Genomic DNA, 22,024 nt, shown 5'->3' with positions numbered 1-22,024 from the left:
GGCGGAAGGACACGCTCGTAGTCCCGCCTACTTGTTGGTGCCGTGCGCAAAGGCGGAAGGTGTGGGGGATGGGTGACCGCCCTGCAAGCCCGCTTCCGATTGGTCGACGCCGGGATTCGAAGCAGCAACGCCCGCTCCCATTGGCCCGCAGGACTCCCACGAGGGCTCGCATGCCAAAGCTTTGCGAGAGGCTTTATTGTTTCTTCGCTTTCGGAGATTTCGCGTTTTCCGTCCGCTCGCTTCTTCAATCAAACCCGGGAAAATGGTAGGTGCTCCCCGGCTGCTGGAGGAGGGGGGGCGGTGGGTCCGTGGGGCTACCGGGAGAACGAGCCGGCTACCGGGGTGAACCGGGGGCGGTGTGCTTAACAAGAAATACAAAATAAAAAAGAGCTCGCTAAGGAGCTAAGTGTCAGCTAGCTTAGCATTAGCATTAGCATAAGAAGTGCGGTGTTTGTAGTGTGGTTTTTCCCGGTAAATCCCTGGATGATGTTTGTTCATGTGTGTTTTCCTTCGGATGGAAGCCTGAGTGAAGCGGGAACTTTGTGGGTAGAACGCGTTCTGCGGGTCGGTGTAGCCTCTGGGGCTAGCAACCGTTAGCATGCTAAGTTTAGCCACTCAACGGTCGGAGTGTTGATCGCACGTCTTCGGTAATATGTGGGTAAACTTTGTGTGTGTGTGTGTGGGGGGGGTGTTTTAAGGGGAATCGACCGAGTGGCTTTTTTTTTTTATTTACGTGCACGAATCAGTGAGTTGAACTTTTTTTCCCCCTCCGGTTAAAATCCACGAATGTAAAAACTTGACCGGGTGTCCCGCTGTTATCCCGCGGGGTCACCAGCTGTCAGCTCCCGGTGTGTCACCGTGAGAATCCCCCGCTGGAGGCTGTCACCTTCACCGGGCTTTTACCCCCCGTGTGGGGGGGTTCATGTCCCGCCACCACCGCCCATCTGTCGTTTGTTGTGTTTTATTTCGCCTTGGCGGGAAAAGCGGTGACAGTTGAACCGGGAATCCGCACCGTTGATCCTCCGGCGGGTTTTTGTTCGAATCCCACCGTCTCATTAGTCGAGTTTCTGATTTGAAACCGAACCACACCTCAGAGGTGATGATGCTTCCGCGATCAGTGGAAATCTGAGATGCAGCAGCAGTGTTTACTTTCTGTTCCCGCGGCTGCTTGAAAAGTTTTAAATTAAAACGGTCTAAAAACATGTGATTGAAAACGAGTCGAATGTTCAAGTCAATGGAACTTTATCTGCAAACCAACTTATAACAATAATACAATAGTGTGTGATGGAAGTTATTTATTCTCATTTCAGTGTAACCTTCTCACTGTTATTCTGATATCTTCTTACGCCTTACGCGTATTAATGAAATCTTTATGGAATTCAAGCCTCGTCAATTGGAAAGCTTATTGTTTTTGTTATTTCCTTCCTACAACAGGCTGGTGGTAAAGCAGGAAAAGACAGCGGCAAAGCCAAGGCGAAAGCAGTGTCCCGCTCCCAAAGGGCTGGACTGCAGGTGAGTCCCTTCACTCATATTGCTTTATGTCGTGCTATTTGATTTGACTCGTAACCGCTGTCTCGTGTCTTGTCTCCTGCCAGTTCCCAGTGGGTCGTATCCACAGGCACTTGAAAACTCGCACCACCAGCCACGGTCGTGTAGGAGCCACCGCAGCTGTGTACAGCGCTGCTATCCTCGAGTACCTCACCGCTGAAGTAAGCCTTCGCCGCACCGTGCACATTCCTGGTTAACGGTAGAGGATGTGACATCATCTGCGAGGTGTTTCCACCGATTTGCTCACGTCTTGTTTTGTTCCCAGGTACTAGAGTTGGCGGGCAACGCCTCCAAAGACTTGAAGGTGAAGCGTATCACTCCCCGTCACTTGCAGCTCGCCATCCGTGGAGACGAGGAGTTGGACTCCCTCATCAAGGCAACTATTGCTGGAGGAGGTAAGCGGAGGAATACTGTTGGTTTATTACTTGTGTATTTGCTTCTTCTTCATCAGTCTTTGTTTAAGACGTCTCATCTCACCGACTCTTGTTTGTTTTCAGGTGTCATTCCCCACATCCACAAATCCCTCATCGGGAAGAAGGGCCAGCAGAAGACTGCATAGACGCCATGTTGACCAGAAGTTTTTGGGCTTGGATCGGACCAGGAGTTCACATTTGTTCTTTTTTATTAATATTATAGCAAACGAAGAGTGATTGTTAGGCTTTGTGTTGTTATATTTTCCCATAACTAGAAAAAGTACAGTAAACCCCTTAACGACAAAAAAAAACCCCTTTGTATGTTATTGTAGAACGTTTGACTGGGGGAGTTCGTGATTATTTTCAGTGGTGACAGTGAATTTGTTTGATTGGCCTGGGACTCTGTAATGTTTTATACTGAAAAAGAAATTGTTAAAGCATTTTTTATATAAAAAAAAAAAACTTGCTTTGTGGTTATTTTCTTGAAGTTACGATATTTACTATAATACAAGTTTTTAAGGAGCAGAGATTTTTGAACAGCAAATTAGTGAACAGCTAACTGAGATGGTGCTTATTTTCCTTTTGACTCACTGTAATCTTTTGAACTGCACAACCATAGTGTTGTATTAAAATAATTTTTTACATTAAAATGGAAAAACCGTCATTGCGATCATCTGCTGCATTTTTTTGTGCTGATGTTTCTGAAGGTGTTCGACTTTCTTATTACACTTTGAGTTTCAGCCGCTGTGCACGTTTGCATTACTGCTAGTAAAGCATTGTCATTTGTCAACTATCAACTAAGAAAGTTAGCGCCCAGATATTTAAAACATTCCTGTGCTTCGTTCATGCTCCCACATGAAGTCCATGATATTTTAGTTAAGTAAGTAAAGAGCTTAGAGTCTTTTAAAAGCTTCATGTTCAAGGAAATTACTTTGCGTATTTTATCTTTGATTAAATAACATTTGCATGTTGTCCTTGGCTTGAAGACCCTACTTGAAATTATTTTTGCTGTTCTGAATTTTGTAAGTTTTATACGTGAGGTGCTATGACTGTCCAACAATACACAAACAAAACTACAACATGGTTTTCAGTTAGTTTTTTCAGTGCACGTGTTTTAGATTTTTTTTTTCTCAAGAGAAAAAACAGATGTGGATGCTTTGATGACTCATAACGAGAGTTCCGCAAATTTACCCATGAAACTGAATGCACTCTGAGATTAGAACACATCTCATTTCTCAGACCAATTTTTTAATTTGTGTGGAGTTTATGACTAAATAAATATTGACTTATTGCAACGTGACTTTTCCAACAGCAGCCATTGAACCTGTCATGCAAATTTATAATTTAACAGGAGGGGGAGCCACTGTCCTCCCAATAACACCTTTCTGGAAAAGACATAAGAATGAAATAAGAATGTGATGATATAACATTTATATACAAAAACCTTCCTTCAATCAAACTGATCTGCGATATGAAAATAACTCAGATAGCAAAGTGGACTTTGGCAAAACTAGAGGGAACAAGGTTTGAAGAAAAACTTCATAAGCAAAACTTCTAACTTATTTATTAATAAACATATGTAGCAGCAGCCACTTTATAAACACCAGAGTGTGTTCTGTGTTGGAAATTCCTGTGTTGAGTCTTTTTTTCTCTTTAGCTGCCGAAGACATTGGATTACATGAATAAGATGGATGCAAATTATAATTTTACACTGAGTTCAAAAGTTCAAAGATAACAGAACAGAGTTCTTTTTAAAATGTTACCTCCAAACATCCTCGTTGAAATGTGATGAACAGAAACATGCTGGAGTCAGTTCATCTGCGATCGAGAGGAAATGATTTTGATGCAGAGTTGTGGAGAAAATGAATAAATATGTAATACTTAAACAGTCAAAATAATATGAAAACTCCCGGAACAACAGAGATTGGACAAGTCTCTGAATGATCTTCTACCTGAGAAGACACATTTAAATCTATATATAACATTTAAGTGTATTTAAATAAACCGAGTGTTGAGCAGGATCTGTCAGACATCGACTATGATATTCATAATCATCTGAAACTAAGAAGAGCATCTGTGGTTCGATTCCCGGCTCCTACTCTCTTTGTGCCGAAGTGTCCTTGTTCAAGACACTGAACCCTCAAACCTGTTTAAAATGTATATAAAAAGTGCAGTGGATAACGCTGCATGAGTGTGTGTGTGTCAGTGGGTCAATAAAGTGTAAAATAGGTCCACACACACACACACACACACACACACACACACACACACACACACACACACACACACACACACACATTGGCATAATGCATTCCCTAAAGCACTTTAGCAATCAACTAAATGCCTCACTAACCTAAGACTTCAAAGTGACAGAGGCTGCAGACTCTTGGAGGCAGCTGTTGATTCCTTAGTGTACAAAGCATCATCATCATCACAGCTCCACCACGAAACCGCACAGAACATGTCTCACACCATATTTGCTGCAGTTTTCTGAGAAACCTGCACACTCACATGATGCCCTGCAGCTGTTTTACTGCACTAGCAAGGACATGTCAGCTGCTGGTGGTGAGAATCATGTGATCAACTTTATTTATCCCCAGCGTCTGCGATCTCAAGGCTGAAACATGTCAGTCGTGCCCTGTCTGCTATTTATTGCTCCTTGTGCTACATACGTGTCACTGGAGGGAAGCTAGTTCCAGCTAAATACAATTACTTAAAATAATAACGTATTATATTTTATTAAAGTTTGTAGATTGTAATGAATCTGCACTAAATTGAACACTCTTCTAAATATCAGTCCACTAAATATCTGATTGTTTTCTTCAAGATCATTTAATTGAACGTCGGATGTCACATTTATAAAGAAAGACAAATTAAGTTGATTCTGGACCCAAACATTAAGGAATATGTAATTTAATGACAGAAATAGGTGACAGGTTGTGAAATACACGTTTATTTTCATGATTGGAGTTATTTAAGATTAAATCCCTCTCATGTCTGAGTCTTGCTCCAACTGAAGGTTAAAGAACCATTATCACTTATGAGGAGTCTCATTAACTTCTCAACTTTAAAGACTTTAAGTTTACTTTGATTTTCTCTGCCTCATCTCGTTATGTCCTTTCCTGTCTCTGCTGAGCGCGGCGTCAGAACATCTCTTTATTAAATCATCTATAAACAAAGTGCGAGAAATGTTCACAGCCGTTTATTCACAGCTCGGTTTGCTCTGGTCTGACTCAGAGGTGTAATGACTCTGAGATGATAGAAACAGCAGCGGCTCGTGGCAAGAGGATCTTATTACCACACCAACAGAACTGACCTTTAGCAAAAATCTCATCAACGCCTCTGCACCCACAGCAGAACAACAATAAAATCAGATCTGAGTCGCACCTTTTCGTTATGTACATTTTGTCCAATAACCTGAAGGAACAGAACATTCAGAAACCCATGCTAGTGGCTCTGTGTTTGTATATTACATCATAGACTGTATAGATGTTCTCAGACATGGCCTGTGGAGGATGTCTCCAAGGTTCAGACTTTCAGAAGGAGGATCTTTTCTTCTCACATTGACATGAAGGTTATCATGATCTGGGGGAACAGAGTCGAACATCCAGGACAATTACTTGATTCACATGAAATGCATGAACAAAAACAACATTCGATCCCTTTTACCAGCTAACGACATCTTCTGAAATCACTCTCGGGTCAAGACAAAGTTGGTGAAGGAAACTGCTGCAAACTCAGGAGCCCCTGACCCAGGAGAGAGATGTTTCCCTGATCAAACGGGACATCACATGCATTGTCCACATGAGTGCGAGCCTCTGCAGGAGCACATGAAAGCTGCAGCAGCCTCACATCTTCAAAGAGCAGCAATCATTTGTTTATTCTTACATCTCTGTCTTTAGACGTTCCTCCGGAGGCCGGTGGGAGGGTGACAGCCGGGAGTCGCCCGTCAGCTCCAGTTTTCTGCTGCAGCCGAGAGGAGACGCCTGAAATGCAGCTTTGAAAAAAACAAACTGGGGGCAGCGTTTGAGTTATGATCCAGAAACATGTGTTTTACTGGTTTTATGACACATCATGTTTGCTGCAGTGGATTTTCTGGAGGAAAGAGAAGCATCACAGCAACAGTGATGGTTTTTTAAATGTATTGATGCAGCTCTGATCACTGTTGTACACTTTAGATTGCAGGAGGTAAAGTGTAAAAACACCAGACACAGACTGTTTATAAAGATGAAGAACAAACTCTCCAATCTCTCTTTAACTTTGGCTTTAATTAGTAATTTGATGCGATAAGAATGAGGCGAGACATCGTGATTGACAGAATGACTCGTGAATGGTCGAGTATCTGTGAGAGCTCGACACCTCCAAAATGCATCAATCGGCACAAGATGGCAGCGTTTGTCCTCAGGATGCTTTTGGTTTGGGATATTTTTCATTTTCAAAATCAGAAAGAAAGAAAGAAAGTTCTCTGCAGAACAGTGGAATGTTGCTGGAGTCTTTTTAAACACATTGAAGACCAAAATCTCGGCTTTTTATTACAAGATTATATTTTCATCTGTGTTTGTTAATTGTTTGTTTTTCTCTCAGTTAGTTAGGAGACTGATATTTATGAGTGTGTGTGAATTAAATAGATAGATAGATAGATAGATAGATAGATAGATAGATAGATAGATAGATAGATAGATAGATAGATAGATAGATAGATAGATAGATAGATAGATAGATAGATAGATAGATAGATAGATAGATAGATAGATAGATAGATAGATAGATAGATAGATAGATAGATAGATAGATAGATAGATAGATAGATAGATAGATAGATAGATAGATAGATAGATAGATAGATAGATAGATAGATAGAAATAACTGTTTAAATCAGAACATGCACGGCCAAATAATCCATAATGTAAATGTTTATTAGTTGGAGCCACATGTTCAACTGTGTTTCACCCGACACATTTTATATTGTGACTGAGTGAGGCTGAAACAATGTCAGAGTTAAAAAACCAACCCACTTACCCCCTAATCCTCTGGTTTCATCTTTTAACGCTGATGTCACGACCTGTCACTAATCTAGTCTTTCCAGATGAAGTGAATTAAAGTAGGAAATCCTGTAAATGAAAGTGGGGATTCAAACACACACCCTCCAGGTGACCCGCAGGTTTGATTTGTTGCCGCGTGTGAGACAGGTGGTAATTCCTTGACAAGAGCAGCTCCGTGATGAAAGGAGAACGTGGGCTCACTTTGATGCTAAGCAACATGTTGGATATAACCTGACAGAGAACATCTTCATACACCTTGAGAGGGAGAGAGAGGAGCTTCCACTGAGGCTCTACCCCCGAGTTCCTGCGTTTGATGTTTTCAAACCCTTTTACACCTCATCACCGGGTTCAGACAGGAGACGGTTGGAATGAACACATTTATTAGAAGAACATACTCAAAAGAAACACAAGCTAGTCAACGTACTACATGTGTCTACTTGTTAACAGACTTTAGAAATTCTCACCAAATATCTGAAACTCAACCCAGTAAAATGACAGAAGAATGAAGTAAATTGAACTCAAACATTATTCCTAACACAAACAGCTGTTGAGAAAAATGAAAGTTCCGGTTTGATATTGTCGACATTGATTATTTTAAGCATGTAGAGTTCTTAGTGCAACAAATCATTTTATCTTTCCCCCACTTGTCTATTTCTATTTCTATCACTTGTCGATTCTGCACATGCTCTTGTAACAACCCACAGAAAAAGCACAAGCAGGTTTCTCTCAGTCTCAGACTTGTTGTTTGGCACGGCTGTCAGAGTTTTGTCCAGGGAGGCACCTGCATGGTCAAGGTCACAGTCTTGTTGGCGTCATGTTCACCAACAGCAGTTTGGATTCTCCAAATATCTTCACACACATTTGTGCCACAATTGCTGGCCTCATTAGAACCTGAGCAGGTACGAACAACAAGGGACTTCATCAGAACTCAAATCTCTCCACTCATCTACCGACAAAAAACACACAAACAACAGTTCTCTCTCTCCCTCTCAGTCCCTGAATGTGTTGGTGTCTCCACAGCGTCTCTACACCAGCGATCAGCACCAGGAAAACGACCGGCCCACCATTTCAAAGAACAACTTGTTGGGCTTCCTGAAGTATCGGCAGAGCTTCTTGAAGGCCTGGGTGCTCAGGGGCGCGTGCAGCCGGCCTTTCGACTCGTCCAGGCACTTGTCATGTCCTGCAGACAGGAGGCAGTAGAAGCCCTTGGTGGTGTTGTAGTAGAAGTTGTTGGGGCTGATCCTTGGCGGCAGGTCCAGAAACCTCTCGGCCTTTCTAAGCTCGGGAAACGGATCTCGAATGAGCGCGTCACCATCCACCACGTGGATCTGCTCCCTGGGGAAGACCTCCAGCCAGCGAGCCAAATGCAGGTGGTACAAGCTCCTCTGCAGCGCCTTGTAGCCGGTGTCGATGTGGCCCTTGTGCAGCAGGAGCTCCTCTAGAGGCAGGTAGGGCTTGTGGCGGGTCAGGCGGTTGTGAAGGACCTGGGTGTAGTCAGAAACCAGTCGTTCGGCCGGGTCCCGCACGATGAGGATCAGGCGAACGGCGGGATTCATGTCCCAGACACGTGCAGGGGCCTGAGGAGCTGCAAAGTAGCCGGGGGTCTTCTCCACTGTTAGCTGACCAGGGAGGGTGAGGGGCATCTGGGCTCGGTACCAGGCCAGGCCTCGGCGGAAGTGCTCCTCTATGTTGAAGTAGTGCACCTGACAGAAGGACAGAAGGTTGATTGGTTTGAATGAAGATACAGAACGAGTGGGAAACTTCCTGTCAGTTCCTGATGCAGTGGTTTTGAAATGTTGTTTTTATTGGTACTGAAAGGATTTGTAGGTTTTTCACGGGCTGTATAAATATTCAAGAAATTCCTTTCTGCAGAACTCTTCATCTTATTGGCTTCACACATTCGCCATGAGCTCTTTCCGGTGGCTAAATTACTGCAGGTTGCTTCTACAAGAGAGAAGGTTGCAACCAGCATCAACACAAACAAAACAGCCATCTCCCAACAGGCAGGTATAGAACAGACGCCAGCATAAAAGAAATTCTGCCTTTTTCATTTGACCCCATCTTGTCCAATCCAACTTTGAAATCCTCCCCTGGAGCTTCCCTGATTAGAATGTCTCTTCTTTCTACCTGTCATCATTCAAAACCATGAACCTCTACACACACACAGCCCATGCGTCGTCTCTACGCCTTTCTGCACTGATGAAGATGTAAGGTTCCTGCTCTGCTGGGGCGGCTGTCACTTGTAACTGGAATGACTGGTTTAATTGGGGAAATGGGAGGGAAACGACAGCACATCAGCGCTCCCATTAACTGCAGCGGTGAAACCGATTCATCATGGGGACGCACTCTTGCATCAGCTGTTCAGCTTCAGGATCAGGGTCAGTGCTACATCAGCTGATTGCCTCCTGGCTGACGTGTAACATCAGTTATCTACAGATGAAAAAGTGTGGCCTTCATAACTTCACTGTTCTCGTTACCGTGTGGCTGTTAAACAAATTTTACTCTGGATGGTTCTATAGAAATGCTTCCTGTAGAAGCTGTATACAGTTCTCTAATGGAGTTGGAGAAGTACAGTGATTGGCTGAGTCTGTGGTGACGGTGTTTTACCTCGGCCTTTGCCACCTCCACGCTCGGGTGCAGGTTGAGCATCTCCAGCAGGGCCCTGGTGCCGCCTTTCCGAACGCCGATGATAATGGCTCCGGGCAGCCGCTGCCGGGTGGCATTGTGAGAGGAGGAGGAAGAGGAGGATGAAGAGGAGTAGGCAGAGGAGTTGGAACCCCCGGAGCGTAATTCCCTTAAGCACACAGACAGCTGAGTCTGCAGCAACAGAAGCACCAGCAGCGCTAGTAGCACCGTCCACAGCATGGTGCCGCACACACACACTCAGAGGTGGAGTGCTGGTTATGTGCACACACTCATGAAGCTCCCAGACTTGTACGGATTTGTGCTCGTTATTAGTCAGCGGGGGGGCCTTAGGAGGGAGCTCTTCAATTTCACAACCTATGAGCCAAGAGACGAAAGGAAAAGGTTATTGGTTTGCTTTTGCTGTTTCCAGCACTTTCTTCTTTCACACAACACAAGCAGATCAACAACAACAATAACAATACATCTGGGAAGAATGCTGCAGATTAGAAACAAGTAATTTTTATGTCAATAGAATGAACTTCTTAAGATTCAGCAAAACCAACGGCTGAAGAAAGACAAGTGATCTTTTTTTATCAAAGTTATTCTAACATGACACATTTGAGAGACACCACAGCTGATGAGCCAGACACCAAAGTGTTGAATCATATAAATCCACAACAAACAAACCAAATACAGAGTTATACGTGTTGTGAGCTTCTGCCACAGCAGCCGCAGACTCTTCCTGAGACCGGTGAAACATAACGAAAGCAAAATCCCAAACAAACAATTGAATAATAGACTAAACAGAGCAGCCGCTGTTGGTAAAATGCAACAAAATCTGTAGAAATGCAAAAACTAAGAATAATATCAACAAATGGTCCTTATTGTCACAGACAATATGAAAAGATAAGCAGAAACAAGTCGTGGCTATTACAAAAACAGATACATGAATGGTGTTTGAGATTTGAATGATTGGTTTCACCTCTATTATTCATGAGCTTATTTATGTCTAGTGAATAGTTTTTTTATTGATTATTTCCAGTGATTTTCCAGACCTCATGTCTGAAAACAACTTAATGACAACATCAACTAGAAAAACATTCACTGTCAGACATTAACTTGCATTAAGATACAGGTTCTTGATTTTTAATAGATAGTAAGTAGATGGTAAATTATGTTTTAATTATATCTGAGGGTTGCTGAGTGCAGATTTTTGAGCTAAAGCAGGAACTTGAGCCGGTTGAATTTAAATCTGTAACACAACAGAGCAAAAACTGAAGATACCTCACTTTCCAGAAGCCTCTGTACGTGCAACTATTTGTGGATATTTGACCAGAATCAGTTTCAGCAGAGCTGCAGGTGCACTGACATGTTTCCTGTTTGATATTCTGCAGCAGAGCGTAACTTTTCATCTCACAGAGCTGCAGCAGTGGCTCCATTCATTCACGCCTGCTCGATGATTTCATGATCCCATACGTCTGAGATGCTCTTCACTCTAATATGCCATTTTATAAAAAGTCTCTGTCCGAGCACTTGCGGTTTCAGCTGAGACTGCAGGGCTGTGATGTGATTATGGCCTGAAGATTTTGAAATATTAATCTACATCTGAAGCAGCAGAGAGCAGCTGCATAGAAAATGAATGCCTCCATCAGGTTTGTGGTGTTTCCCCCCGGAGGAGCAGCAACACCCTTCTGAGTTCGGCCGAACCATTTTTAAAGTGGAGGAGTCGAGGTGTAGTGAATCCTGAACGCTGCAGTGTGTCTCCTGCTGCTGGCTTCAATCTGTATTCAGTGATGTTCCAGTCGGGATGTTTTTAGTGTGAGACAAACACATTTGCACAGATGCATTAAAGCAGTGAACTGATCTTATCATCTAAGACGGTTTTGCTTCAACTCAGCATCGGATTTCATCTCATCTGCTGCAGGAAAGAAGTGGAAACAGCTTCAGAGGGAAGATTCACACCCTGCACATGCACTGTATATTTATATATATATTTCTTACACTGCAATAATGGCACTTCAGGATGACGCATAATGACATAATGATGACGAGGGATCGATTAATCTAATGTGAGATGAAGGTCATGGCTCTAATCCTGAAACTGTAAAGGTGACCTGCAGTGATTGGACCAGAGCAAGAGAATCAGTCGTGAAGAGATCACATCAAATTTAACTCAACACTTCCTTGGGTAAGTTTGAAACTGCAAAGATGACAAGTTCTCGAGATATGTGTTCCTCATACAGACAGACAGATGGATATATCTATTAGATACTGATTCTGTATGTTGGTAAATATGCTGATTTGCTTCCTTGCCGAGAGTTAGATAGGAGGATTGTTACGACTCTCGTGTACACGTATGTTAAATATGAATCTGAGGCCAGAGTTCAGCTCAGTGCAAAGACTTGAAACAGGATGAAACTGTTGGATTAACTAAAGATGATGGATCCTTCATTGCTGTGGAATGGAAGGATTGGTCGGCAAGGAGGCTTTTTAAGGGGAAACCCTGCTGGGAATACTGGTCTAACGTGGGCTGCGGAGCTGGTGAAGACAATCGTCCACTATCAGAAGCACGGTGGTTCGATTGCCCAAACCCCAAATTGCCCTGATAGCTGTGCGCTGTATGAATGGTGCTGTACTGTATATGAATGTTTGTGTGAATGTGTGAGTGTGATTTGTCCTCTAAAGCTCTTTTAGACTAGAAGATGACTTTATAAAACAGTCCATTTACGTATAAAGCTTCTTTGGACGGGAGCGCCCAGTGTTTTCAGATGTTTGATTTCCAGTTTCACTCCCCCAACGCGAACGTGTCCTGTAAACCGCTCGCAGCTGTAATTCTACTTAATTAACACAACACACAGTTGTTAGTGGAACACTAAACTCTTCCTCTTGTTTTTCCGTTGGTCCCAGTGCTTTTCCTGTTGTTGTAGTTGTAAGTGTTGTTATTGTGCTGAAGCCGCCCCTGATGCGACTTATTAATTATTGTAACCATGTTCTGCTTTGGAGGAGGAACCCTGTCTAGCTTTGTTCCTGAAGCCGAGCGCTAATTGTACCTTCAGGGAGCGTCGCTGCACCCCCGACCTTCTGTGCTATCCCCCGGCTTGGAGACATTGTCGTCATCGATGTTGCAACCTTCTCCACCTCTGTCATCCTGTGGATGTGGTTCTTGTTTGTTGATGTAAAATAAATGTCTTTTCAGAGGCGTATATGAATAAATATTCATACAAATGTATTCATACTGAGAGTGTGTAACTAATGTTACAAATGTATACACATAAAATCACCTATATTACAGTAGAAATCCATAAACACTTTATAACGCTATATTTAAGATAAACTATGATAAGATAGGATAAGACAAAATAAGATAAGATAAGATAAGATAAATTAAGATAATCCTTTATTAGTCCCACAACGGGGACATTTGCAATATAAATATATTCCAATAACATAAACACCTGATTATATATCATCAAAGTCTAGAGGAGCCTCCAGTGTTGTTGCTTTATTTCTGAATAGTAGGAGGATTTTAAAACACGTCCCATGTGCAGGAGATATCTCCTTGATACATATTTGTATTGAAATATATTTCACTTTGCTCTGCGTCATTGTTTCCTGGCTACAGGCTCATAATATTATTTTGATAACGATGAGGCATGAGTAGGACGAGGTCTGTAACAACAGTGTTTTAAATGCTACTGGTGAAATATCTGCTGTCGTATGAACACAGAGAGTTTACCTGTGCAGTTAGTTAGAGTCTAAATGTGTGTGTGTGGGCAACTGAGACAAAGAGACTTTTGGGAGGTTTGTGCGTGTGTGTGTATGTGTGTGTGTGTGTGTGTGTGTGTGTGTGTGTGTGTGTGTGTGTGTGTGTGTCTGTGTGCTGCCCAGCGAGACACATGCCCTGTGTTAAGTGGTTGAGTGAGTCCCCTGGTGACTCCTCTGTAAGCAGGAATATTTCCCCGCTGTCGAGTTCGCTTCACTTCCACCTCGTGACCCTCCTCACCTCCTCCATCTCCTCCACCTCCTCCACCTCCTCCATCACCTCCTCCATCTCCTCCACCTCTTCCTTCCCTCCCGCTCACCTCTCACCTTTGTTCTCCGTCAGTTCTGTAACCCAGTTCGAATCCGTCCCTGTTAATGGGACAGCCAACAAACCCCAGCACTGTGTTAATGGGGATGCCCTGCAGCGGCCTCTTAGCTGCTCATAAATAAAACACAAACACACCTCTCTGTGCTGAAATGTCTTTTGAGTCAATAAACTTTTGATCTTTGTGAATTGAAAATGAGATTTAGGAATGAGAAGTGGCTCCGTGCATGTGTAATGTAACTTAAACCTCCACTTCCTTAATTTTTTCTGAAAAATATTTCGAAAAACATAATTTATTGACTTGATATAGGCTCATCTCAGTAAAATTCGTAGATAAAAATGTGGAATTTAATACTGTTTGTTGAAAATTGCCTGAAATGCAACAAAAATCCTTGAAATATACATAAATAAAGTCATTTCTAATGGAAAAAGACAATTGAATGAATTTCTTTTCTTCCAAAGAACATATTTTAGACTTTCATGCTTATATGTGTGTCTGTGTTTATTACTATTTCTATTTTATATTTATTTCCCTCGGTCTTAGCTCTGTGTGTACAGCTCTGAATTTATTTTTGAAGAGATGTTGCTCTAAAAACAACTTTTTTCTCCCTGCAGATGAAAACTGGCCATATTTAAGGATTCTAACTGAATTTAAGATACTTCATTGTGTGTCTTGTTGCTGTAAATGACACAAAATCAAAACAAACTGGCCGAATTCATTTGCGCCACTTGACGGCTGAGCTCTAAGTTAGCCTCTTAGCTTCTGCTTAATGAGGCTCACATGAGTCATTGCTAGTCCTCGTCTTTCCCACTCATTTGCTTCACGTGATTCGCATTAGCCCGGCATGGACGGGCAGAGCAAACAACAACAATCACAACAATGCCAGGACTGTCAATGATGCGTGAATTCTCCATATTGACGAACACGAGTTTCTCGCCAGGCCGCGGAAGATAGAGATGGCGAGAAAAGAGAGAACGAGAAAAAGAGGGGGGGGGAGGGTGGAGTGTAATTATCTGTGAAAGGCAGATGCTTTCATCTGCATTTTGGAGTCCCCATGCCTTATAAGTTTGTGTGTGTGTGAGTGTGTGTGTGTGTGTGTGTGTGTGTGTATCTTTTCTCATCTGCATGTGTGCAGCGCCTTTGCCTTTTGTGTGAGAGCACAGCGTGCGACTGCCTGTGATCCAGGCCCTTGGAAATATCTTCTTTTACCCAGCGATGGTATTTGGGTTGAGGGTGGGGGGGGTTGAGGATTATCCTGTACGGAGAAGCACAGGGTGGCAGGATGGGGGTGAGGTGCATTTGGTGTATGCGTGTGTCTGTGTGTGTGTGTGTGTCTGTGTGTGTGTGTGAGTGTGTGCTCTGCGGGAGGGTGTGTGTGTGAGGAAGCAGGGAACATTGTCCCTGTTGGGGGGGGCATGGTGGAACGCTCCAGATTGCCAAGGCTGTCACATCACCGAGGCTGTGAGAGACAGATAAAAACTTTCCGTGTCCTTCCCTCCTGTCTTTCGTCTTCCTCTCGTCCCCCCCCCCACCTCTCATTAATCTCTATCCTTCCTTTTTCTTTATTTGCCATATCCAACCTTCATGTCTTCAGCCATCTGTCTTTCTTTCCCTCCAAACTTCCACTCTCTCTCTCTTCCCTGTTGGTCTCCTGTACCTTCTTGAACCCGGCTCCCGCTCAACCAATCCCGCGCTCTGATCACAGCCACGGAGATGATTGCCTCGCAGAATAACAAAGGGAATGTAACGAGGCTGCTCCTATTTCCCATCTCGTTCCCATTACCCACGAGGAGAGGATGTGGCCAACACTCCGAGGGGGGTGTGTAATCAAAATAGATGAAGCCATCTGAGAGAGACGGGAATCAGTTATGCATCCAAATCGAGCCGACCATAGGCATTCGCTCCTGAGTTGTGGCACAGAAAAGACGGCAGAGAATGAAGAGCGGGAGTTTGGATAACTGGTTTGTGATGTTTGACGATGTATGGATAAAATAAAAAGAGAATCTTCCTCCTTCACCTGATCTCAGAATGATACAGAACTCTTTTTCAAGTCCAACAAAGTGCCCGATCTCCTGCCAGGTCCTTCAGAGTTCACAGATATACATGAAAGAAAGATGAGATGTGAATGAGAGAGTCAAAAAGAACTCGCCCGTCTCTCCATTGAAGTCGAGGAGCTTCACCTCCATCTGTGTGAGGAGGTGGAGGCGCCCGGCACCAGGTACTGAGCCCGAGGACAGATCTGCGTACACCGCCTGCACGGGTCGAGGGTTTGATCTTTTCCTGAGAGGTTCAAAGTAAAGACGAAGGCAGAACTGTCGAAGTGGGTCTTGACAAGAGCCGCTTCCTCTCTCTTTATCTCTCTCTCTCTCTCTCCCAGAAGTTTGTCTGCGCTGCCAAAGCTCATAAGAGCATTGTTAACATTATCATCTGCATTAGTAAAACACTCGCTGTGATTATGGCTCAGATCGGTTTATGCACAAAAACGACTCGGTCAGGGATAAGGAAACTTTATCGACGTGGTTATATGACAATCTGATGAGGCACTTTGTGCAGTATTATCTGTCTTTTATGTGTTATTGAATTTCAATTTCACATATAGGGAGGCTGTGTACTGCTGCAATGCCTGCGTATCTATCTTTCTCTCAAATGCCCAAGATAAAGTTCTCATAAGGAAGACGATAAAGGTGAATATCATATCCTGTCCTGTCCTAACCTATACAAACCTATCCTAACCTATCCTATCCTAACCTATACTAACCTAGCGTGTCCTGTCCTGTCTTGTCCTAACCTAACCTAACATTTCCCATCCTATTCTATACTAACCCATACTAATCTACTGTGTCCTATTCTGTACTATCCTGTCCTGTCCTAACCTAACCTAACCTAACCTAACCTAACCTAACCTATCCTACCCTAACCTATCCTACCCTGTCCTAATTTCCATTGATTGCTTGACATGCTTTTAAAAGTAATCATTATTGTACAGAAAACTGAATTGTGCATCAACCTGAACTCTACTGGCTGTGAAACTAGCATAGTTCAGCCTTAGCAGTTTAATCTGTTTATACAGAATGAAGCTCCACATCGCTGGCATGTTGTGAGTGAGCCTCCAGCTAGAAGCAGCAAATTAACTGTGTCCTTTCAGTGTGTTTACAGACGCAGCAGTGACAGACAGAAAGAGGAGGTCTCACTCCTCTTGAAATCCTCCCCTCACCTCCTGTAGGTTTATCCTTACTTGCAGGTTTTTATCTGTTTCTCTCTCTCTCTGTTTGACCTTCTCCGAGATCCGTCCGTCTTTTACCCATCACCCCCCCGCTGGTTTTCGATTAGACTCAGAAGAAAGAAACAAAACACACACACACACTCCGAGCCACCCAGAGGCCCACACCCTCCACAATCTCCCCCCCCCCCCAAATCATCTTACTCACTCACACATGCATAATACACAGATAGCGCCCTTCTCCTTCTGAACCCCCCCCCCTCGTTCTCCTTCCTGCATCGTCAGCCGAGCATGTTCCAAGATCTGGGTCAACCGCATTAAACACCAAAAACGTGCACACTCCCTCTCCGCCTCCTCCTCCGTGGTGTGTGTGTTACTACGTGAGTGTGAGGATGTGTGTGCAGAGTAAGTGGGGGTTGTAGTGTTGTTGTTTGTTAGAAAGTGACCCGGGGGGGTAGGGAGGGTCTCATTAGGAAATGCAGTTTTATTAAAGGAATCTTTGTGATGTGTTTGCATAGAAAAGCAAATTGTTTCTGTAATAGTGTGTTTGTGTTTATTTTGCTTTCTAATCAAAAGGGCTTTTGCATGAATGTATGATTGTCTCCACTGGCATGCACAACACACTTATGTCTGCCTGTCTGGGACGTGTGTGTGTGTGTGTGTATGTGTATGTATGTGTGTGGTTGTGTGTGTGTGTGTTTGCATGGCACAGTGCCCACCACCACCACATAATGGCCTTTACATTTAGAAAGGTGAGGGAGTTTGGCATCTCCTGAGTCACGATGAGACACATTTTCTGTGTCTTGATCTCGAACTGATCCTCCTCCTCCTCTTTCACACACTAAACAAACCATACACGTTCACTTTATGGGTTTAACCCTCCTGCAAAAATAGATCACAGTTTGAATCCAGGAGAACATGAGGATATGCAGTTACGGTTATTTCTGGTTTCAGAAAACCAAGATGGCGCAGGACGAAATGCTCAAGACGAGGTTTCAAAATATCAGAATCACAAACCAGTGAGTGATGTGAAGTGTGATGATATGTGTTACAGTTCTGCACTGAAACAGACACAATGATCTATATTTATAGACTTAAAGGGTTTATTGGGTTAAATCCGTGACCACTGCGCTGTGTCTTCATATGAATCAGTGTGACGCAGCCGATGGCTCTGGATCAGGAGGAAAGACCCCGACTGGGCCCCAAGATGTCAGGGACAAACACCCAGGTCTGACCAGCCTGTGGTGGACCCGCCTTAGAAGAGAGCGTCTTGTGATAAGAGGACGAAACGCCCGATGACACTAAGGTACACAGCTGATGATGCGTCATTCTGTACTTCCGACTGTAAACATCTATCCTTCATATTGCACAATCCTTTTTAGTGTTAGTAATTTTTTACCTATTTATATATATACTTGCACAAACACACCACAGCAAATTCCTTGTGTGTGTAAAACCTACTTGGAGATACACATCAAGTTAGTGTGGAAGACTTTCAAACATATAAAGGTATATTCTCCATTTTCTCTTGTAATATTAACATTGATGTGAGACGTGTATTTCGAAGAGATTATTCTTTCGCAGTATATATTCACGAGCCTTTGTTCATGTAATGAGCCACTGAACCATCACACGTATCATCATTAGAGGCTGAGCACTTCTAACGGCCTGATGCTGGAATCGCACCTGTCCTCAACTCCTCGGAGGCATAACACGTTATTTTATCTCCACAGCTTCACGGACCTCACACATGCTGCTTAATTCACACTCGCCTCCCACTGCTCCCTGGTTTACACACAGACACACACACACCCACCCACACACACACACCCACACACACACACACACACACACACACACACACACACACACACACACACACACACACACACACACACACACACACACACACACACACACACACGCGCACACACGCTTTCAGACACAACATATGTGGTCTCTCTCACAGTGACAGTGGCCCGACAGCTTGGCCTGACAGTGAGAGGAGCCTGACCCGTCAGAGTGGATTTAACCTGACTGTCGCTGAAGCAAAGCGGGACAGTTGAGGGGAACAGAGCAGTTCTGTGTGTGTGACTGTGAGTGTGTGTGTGTCTGTGTGTGTGCGTGTGTCTGTGTGTGTGTGTGTGTGTGTGTGTGTGTGTGTGTGTAAACCAGGGGGCTGAGAAGGATTTGGTTGCGTCCTTCTTAGCGCACGGGCAAGGTCAGCATCTTTCGGGGCAACAGACAACATAAGCCTGTTTTTTGGGATGAACTCAGTGTTATTCTGTTGACCATGTGTGTGTCACGCCTGTGCACATATGGGTGTCTGGATCGAGGGCAAGCTGACAGATGGGGGCAGGGAAGTTGTGTCTGGTCAATGTCATCACGGGCCAGTGAACCCAGATATTATCCGGGTCCTGAACTGTGGTTTTTCTGGGTTACACTGTGCAGGCAGAAGGGAAACAAAGAGCAAGTCGGGGAGTGGCAAGGGGAACACAAAGCCGATTGTGCTGATGGAGGAAGAGGAGGATTTGCAGGGTGGAGAAAGATGGGTAGAAAGCAGATGGAAGAGAAGGTGACGGACAGAGAGGGAAAGTAATGATATACCTGCATCATCAGGTGTGTTTGGGCTCCTGCTGGCAGCTTACCATGGCAACGAGTGTTTAGATCCCTCTCACCTGGGCAGAGGACCCCAGGGACGGGGGATTATTAAAGGGAGGAGGGTGGGAAGGATGGAAAAAGAGAGAAGGTGAGAAGCTGTGGAGAGACAATCAGGGGATGGAGGGAGGGAGGTGATGGCTACAGACGATGCCACAGTTGGTGTGGCGCTGGAGCCAAATGGTGCCCTAGAGCGACTGGGATAAGCCAAACTGGCTGCTGGTGGCTTCGCCGTCCAAAATGGATGATTCGTCTGAGTTGTATCTCAACTGTTCAGCATTAAATTCAACACAGACACACACAGACACACACAGACACACACAGACACACAGACACACACAGACACACACACAGAGACAGAGAGCTGGGTTAGCAGCTTTTTTAAAACTGCATCAGTCAGACACTGCTCCATCTGAGCGACCACTTTTCTATCACACAATAATGTTCGATTGTTGGCAATCCTCCAACAGCCGTAAATAACAAGAGGGATTTCAGGTGATGTATAAAGAGCCATAAAGTCTGCGTCAGGAAACATAACTAATGCTGCTCTGCATCTACTGGATTGGTAGTTAAACTTAGGGGATGTTAACGATATTGGAAATTGTCTGTGAAATTATGTTTTTTTCTCACCTTCAGTCACCAAAAGTGAATTAAAACAACTTTGAATATTTGATCGTCTCCCTGTGTGCATGTGTGTGTGCGTATGTGTGTGTGTGTGTGTGTGTGTGTGTGTGTGTGTGTGTGTGTGTGTGTGTGTGTGTGTGTGTGTGTGTGTGTGTGTGTGTATGTGTGTATACCAAACAACACATGGATGTATTGTGGATGTATACCGAACAAAGGGTATCACCAGATGGGGGGTGGGGTTCGGGTTGGTGTTAAAATGAGCTTTGCTACTGAGACCTGTTTGTACTTTATAAACTAAGTTTCCGCTAAATCCTGCCTGCCTACCCGGGACAGTAAAAACCCAAGGGATGTTTTAATTGACCCCCAATGCAAGTAGGATTTCTCTCAGTGCGGCCGATGTTCAGTCGAACTTGTTGTCCTTCTTTCTCCTCAATGAACTTGTTCTTTCTGCATCTTCACACTGGCTTAAAGTTGTGTATTTACGAATCACACTGGGTTAAGACATTTGAGCTTTCAGACACATTGTAACTGTGTGATAATGTGATTATTTATGTTCTTTAATTTACCAGTTGAAACAAGAAGAACAGGACGAGAACAAAAAACAATGTTCTGCAGTGGCTACAAATTAGACTCTGACTCAGACGCACAAACACATTGTGATGTAGTCGCACAACTTACGTTCTAATCGCTGCATCTGCTACGTGCTGCTATTTTCACAGAGCTCCACTGGTGGTGGATCCTTTCTGTCCCTTTCTTTCTCACATCCAAGTGTCCCATGGACTTTCCAGACGGACTCACTCATCCCTTCAACACACACACACAAACACACACACACATACACACACACTCACACACACAGACACACAAACACACACACGACATGGATGCACAACTTCAAACCCAGAAATAGTGGAAACGTTAACCCATCCCTCCACAGATACAGAAATCCATACACTATATCCATACACTTTCTCTTCAGATGCACACTGCACCTTCTCATTTGCACACATGTGTACACACACCATCACATTAACACACACATGCACACACACATGCACACATGCACACACACAGAGCGGACATGCGGTGCAGAGCAGGGGGCGGTTTTGATTAACAAAGCACTTTATGACTCCTAAATGGCCAAATTGTCTTGCTGCTTAACCCTCACACACGACCACCTTCCTCTGTCACACAACTGCACACACACACACACACACACACACACACACACACACACACACACACACACACACACACACACACACACACACACACACACACACACACACACACACACACACACACACACACACACACACAAACAAACCCAGCTTGTGATTCCAGCTTACTCCTACTGTCGGGAATCCATCAAGGTCACAACCGAACCCCAAAGATCTGCTCCTCCCTCTGGACTCTTTCTGTTTGTCCTCCGCGACCTCGCTTTGATATGTTTTTTTCGTACATTTTTTGGAGGCGGGCCAGTATTGGAGCTGAATGATTTTGTTACTGTGCAGCGCAGGACGATGTCTGAGAGATTGGGTTCATTGATTTCATTTGGCAGGACATCAGGAGGCGGGGGGGCGGAGGAGGTGCAGTCTATCAGTGTGGGACGGGACACGGGTTCAACAGATGTGAGTGTGAGGACGGCCACTGACCACTGTTTACACTTGAGTGGCGAGATATTTTGTGGGGCCTCTGTTGTAATTACGTTTTTTTTTGCATCTGAAAAGATGAGCGATGCTGATGGAGACAACAGTGGAAGATTGTTCAATGTTTTATTAATAACTTTGATAAAGATAAACCTTT

The 22,024-nt window shown here is 44.0% G+C and overlaps 2 protein-coding genes across 2 annotated transcripts in view; one reads left to right on the top strand and one right to left on the bottom strand.

Moving 5' to 3' along the window:
• The first annotated feature begins 170 nt into the window (after window positions 1–170).
• LOC133001693 (histone H2A.V) lies at window positions 171–2,625 on the top strand. The gene is made up of 5 exons (XM_061071337.1): window positions 171–265; window positions 1,435–1,512; window positions 1,596–1,709; window positions 1,814–1,943; window positions 2,046–2,625. Exons 1-5 carry the CDS (start codon window positions 263–265, stop codon window positions 2,105–2,107), a joined length of 387 nt encoding a protein of 128 aa, XP_060927320.1. The 5' UTR covers window positions 171–262; the 3' UTR covers window positions 2,108–2,625.
• Window positions 2,626–7,366: 4,741 nt separating this feature from the next.
• The window catches only part of hs3st1l2 (heparan sulfate (glucosamine) 3-O-sulfotransferase 1-like 2), a 40,375-nt gene continuing 25,717 nt past the window's right edge, over window positions 7,367–22,024 (bottom strand). Inside the window, exons 2-3 of the mRNA XM_061070998.1 lie at window positions 9,611–10,003; window positions 7,367–8,706 (exon numbers count right to left, since the gene is read on the bottom strand). Of these exons, the coding sequence (XP_060926981.1) occupies window positions 8,041–8,706; window positions 9,611–9,868 (924 nt within the window). The 5' untranslated portion in view covers window positions 9,869–10,003 and the 3' untranslated portion in view covers window positions 7,367–8,040. The remainder of the gene's footprint in view (window positions 8,707–9,610; window positions 10,004–22,024) is intronic.

This window comes from Limanda limanda, chromosome 5, assembly GCF_963576545.1.
Source record: "Limanda limanda chromosome 5, fLimLim1.1, whole genome shotgun sequence".
Taxonomy (NCBI): domain Eukaryota; kingdom Metazoa; phylum Chordata; class Actinopteri; order Pleuronectiformes; family Pleuronectidae; genus Limanda; species Limanda limanda.
The sequence above is the reverse complement of the archived record's forward strand: the minus strand, read 5'-3'. Positions and strand labels throughout refer to the sequence as shown.

Coding starts and splice junctions, on each gene's coding strand:
- LOC133001693 (XM_061071337.1), top strand. Junction 1,710..1,813: donor TCGAGTACCTCACCGCTGAA/GTAAGCCTTCGC, acceptor TTTTGTTCCCAG/GTACTAGAGTTGGCGGGCAA. Junction 1,944..2,045: donor GGCAACTATTGCTGGAGGAG/GTAAGCGGAGGA, acceptor GTTTGTTTTCAG/GTGTCATTCCCCACATCCAC.